The following is a 4,134-nucleotide window of genomic DNA, read 5'->3' on the forward strand; positions in this document are numbered from 1 at the left end:
AGGAGGTTTTCATAGAAAGAAGTTGAGGTTTTTTATTCTAATGTGACTCAAAATTTTGATAGGATAATTTACTTGAATTTAATTTGGCTTGATTAAGTCCCAACAACAATATATGAGTTTATTTTTATTAACCTGATTTGTTAACATTGATTATCAATCTTGATATTGTGTATAATAAATTATAGAGTTAAAGAAACATAAAACTACAATTACAATATATTTTAAGATAAATAATACTAATATAATATCTATTAAATTAAAAAAGCATTACAAATATATCTAGTCTCAAATTAAATTAATTATGATTTTTAAAATCTCAACCAATGAAGATTAAGTGCAGATAGGTGAGGACCTAGTAGTATGTAAATTATACCTTTAAATTATTCCAGAACAACAGAAAGCTAAAATAAGCAAAGTATGGTCATTTCAATGAATATAACTGCAATTTTGCAAATTTCTGGATACGTTGATTCCGTAAAAAAGAATAAAGTATACACGTAACTTCCTCTTTTAGATGGTAATTTTTGGGGAGAAAAACTATACAAGTAACAACACACTTTATCGATCAGATACTAGTGGGAAACAAAGTATTTCGTGCCTATCCGTAGATATTTATTTTTTATATTATTTCTTTTATTATATTTTAGAATATAGACATGTAATAAAAAAAAATATAGACAAATCTGAAGAAATATGAGAAGAATATGAGACACTAAACAAAACTAAGAAAATAAGATTAAATTAAACTAGATAATAGATTAACAGGAGGTTAACAGTTAAAAGGTAGTTCATAATAATTAAAGGGTAAATAAATCTAAAAAGAAGAAATCAAACATTTTTTTTATACTGAAGTAGAAATCAAACATGAGTATCGTTTTTATTGCATCATTGCATGCATGTATAGATTTTTACAAGCAACGACAACAACACACAAAGCATTATTGTTTTTATATACTCCAAAGAAGAAACATAAAAGTCTTGGCGGTAAAGTCGGCCTAACATTACATCAGTCCAAACCGGACAATGTGCATAACAAACTACAAACGGAATAATAATATACAACCGTCCTTCGAGCTGAAAAAGGAAGCTCATAACGAAACATTATCATTATGGACCATTAAAAAGGAAAATCACAAAAAAAAAAAAAAAGTTTCCTTCTTGGTCATGCTAAACATCTGCATAATAAATTAAAAACAACTAATAGTACAAAAAAAGAGCTAAGAGAATAATAGTACTATTAAAATAAATTACCCAAAAAAACAGAAAACTAACTATTATCACTAGGAACTAGGAACACTAACTATTGTCACTAGGAACTAGGAACAAATTAAGGGAAGGCCCACCAAGTATGAGCCAGATGCCGAAAGGCTTCTTAAAATATGTAGCCTTATTGCAGCAGAATTTTTCAGGAAATGAAAATTTATTATATGCTTCGAAGTAAACATCCATGATATGCAGGTTGTTGTTGTTGAAAATATCTGCAACCAGTGAGAACAAAATACAATTGGTGGGGGTGTGGTTATCACTTTTGTCCTGATATGTGAACGTGGGGAAGCTTCAGTAATGGACCAAGATAGTTATCAATTCAGGAGAAGAAGAAAGAAAACTAAGAGGAATCTCTCAACAGTTTGAATTTTTGCATAAGCTCAATACAAAATGAGTGCAGACTAGGCTGAATCTTTTTTGGGTGAACTCGAAAAATATTCTACGGCCGAGAATTAAGAACTTATTCATCATATTCGCAAATTTGTATGAAGCAAATAGATGATGTATAGTCCAAAAAGTGTCTTTGTTTATCCAACGTGGGACTTCATAATTCTCTTACACTAATCAAGAGAAAAACTAATAGAAAAGATGCTAATTTTAGATATGATTTTAATCCTAACCATTCAGAAGAAGGGCCTCATGGGAAAAGAGGGAGAGGAAGAAGAACCTGGTTCTGTGCTGTTATCTTCTTGTTGTATCTGAGAAGAAGCACCAGCATCATCATGAAACTCTTGCTGATTTGGATTCACAAAGGGAAGTTGTGAATGCAAAAGAAGATTATTGTTGGGGTCCAAATCATCCCACACAGGACTTCCAGGACCCCAACCTGCAGGAATTGCATTGAACCATTCACCCCAAACCAATTCCTGAGGTTGTGAAATTCCTTTTCCAGTTTCAGCATTCTCTTCTGCTATTGTCTCTGTTGGTGGTATGTCCTCACTCTCAGTGTTAATCTCTTCTGGTATTGGTTCTGGTTGCTTTGTGTTCTGGCTTGATGTTGATGTTGAACCTTCATTAGAAGAAGAAGCAGGAGCAACAGTTGTGGATTGTTCTGCTTTATCTTTGTTGAGAAAGAGTTCAGGGAAATTGAGCTTAGCATTTTCCCCTCTAAGCTTAAAGGCTTCGCGATCATAAGCCATAGCAGCATCTTCAGCAGTGTCAAAGGTTCCAAGCCAAAGGCGAGTTCGATTGCGAGGGAGACGAATCTCGGCTACCCATTTGCCCCAATGGCGTTGCCTCACTCCTCTATAGAGCTTGGTAGCATTCAGAGGCTGTGCTTGTGGCCTTAACATTTGTCTTCCTTCAGTCCTATTCATCATCATCATCATCCTCCCTCTTGGACTCAAATTTATTGCATCACTCCAATAATGAAGAAGCTGTTGATGATGTTGTTGAAGGTGTTGTTGGTGTTGGTGTGGCATGGTAGATTCTGGGGCTAGGAATGGTGGATACCCCATGTTCTGTTGGGACCCAAAAGATATCATTTGTTGAGTTGGATGAAGATTTGGACGAAAAAGAGGCAAGTTTGTGGTTCCAAAAGGGTGTGGGAATGGCATTGGATGTTGAGAGCCTTCAAAAGCAAAAGGAAACACTATTCTTGATGAAGGAGGCTGAAGAGACAGCATAGAGGATGGTGGTTGTTGTTGTTGTTGATTCGGGTTTTCGCGTTCGGGGCTTCGGATTTTCTTGAGAGGCCTGTGTGACAGGGAAGCATCATCAAAAACTGGCTTCCATTGTCTCCTCCCTGAGCTCAAATCAAGACCCTTTCCTTTCTCAATCTCCCAATCTTGGCCTTCACTTTCACCAATCACCTTGTGATGATGAGTCTCTTCAACACCCTCCTTGGTAGACTTTTCCCTATTGTTAGCCATGACCACCACCACAAATACCAAAAACAACAGCAAACCCTTCTCCCACTCACTATCTCAAAAGCCAAATTGAGATAGATAGTTCCAATACAAACTATAACTATTTTTCACGAGAAACAATCATGCTCGAATCAAGCAGGATTATTTTGAGTAAGAGTTTTAGTCTTCTGACTATGAGGTAACTAAATACTCAAAACTCAAATTAGAGATTACAGATTAAACCAGAACAACTTTTACCGATTGATTTTGAGATAGGCAGTTGAAAAGGAGGGGAAAAAAACAGAATTTTGGAGAGTGGATTGTGATTAATTTCAAAGCTGATCCGATCAGAATAAAAAGCAGAATCGGATGGCAAAAGTTGTAATTTTGGAAGAACCCATCTAAAAATCTGTTGTGTATAACCAAGGGAGAAGGTGGTATATGTCTATGTGAAGGTTTAAGGTGGGTTTTTGTGGGTGCCAATGTGTGAGTTCAGAAACTCACAAGTGGTGAAACTTGAAAGCAGGGGAGATTTGGATTTTGCTAGCAAAAGGGTGGGCGAGTGAAGGGGTTTATATGAGAAAGAGCAGAAAGGTGTTGAGATCAAACTTTTTCTAGTTAATGCAGCATTAGTTGGAACAAGTCTCGTCACTGGTTGGCTAGCGTGGGACCCACGCGCTCCGTCTTTTGCTTGAACATCAATTTTTTTTGGCTCTCAATTGGGCTGAGTCACCTGTGTGGTTACGTTTTGCTCACTCACACACTCTGTCACTTTCGCTTTGGGAATGTATATCTTTTTTCCCTCTTATTAGCCTTTCCAACTGTTGCAAATCAAGCAGAGGTTGGAGGGAAAAAAACAGTTATTAATTGTTTGTGTGAGTGGGATGAGACTGCACTTAAAGATTGGAATTCAGTTGACAACATATTAAAATGAAAATTTTAAGTTTGATCTGTATAAATTTAAGTGTAATTAAGTCTCAAATCAAATATTAATCATTTAAACCGAAACTTAGGTGGATAC

The 4,134-nt window shown here is 35.8% G+C and overlaps 1 protein-coding gene across 1 annotated transcript; it reads right to left on the reverse strand.

The window, feature by feature from the left end:
* Positions 1-808: 808 nt before the first annotated feature.
* Positions 809-3,712, reverse strand: LOC100811328 (ethylene-responsive transcription factor ERF054). The gene has a single exon (XM_014776809.3). It carries the CDS (start codon positions 3,135-3,137, stop codon positions 1,890-1,892), a length of 1,248 nt encoding a protein of 415 aa, XP_014632295.1. The 5' UTR covers positions 3,138-3,712; the 3' UTR covers positions 809-1,889.
* Between the last annotated feature and the right edge of the window lie 422 nt (positions 3,713-4,134).

The sequence above is a fragment of the Glycine max genome, chromosome 6 (assembly GCF_000004515.6).
Source record: "Glycine max cultivar Williams 82 chromosome 6, Glycine_max_v4.0, whole genome shotgun sequence".
NCBI classification, from domain to species: Eukaryota; Viridiplantae; Streptophyta; class Magnoliopsida; order Fabales; family Fabaceae; genus Glycine; species Glycine max.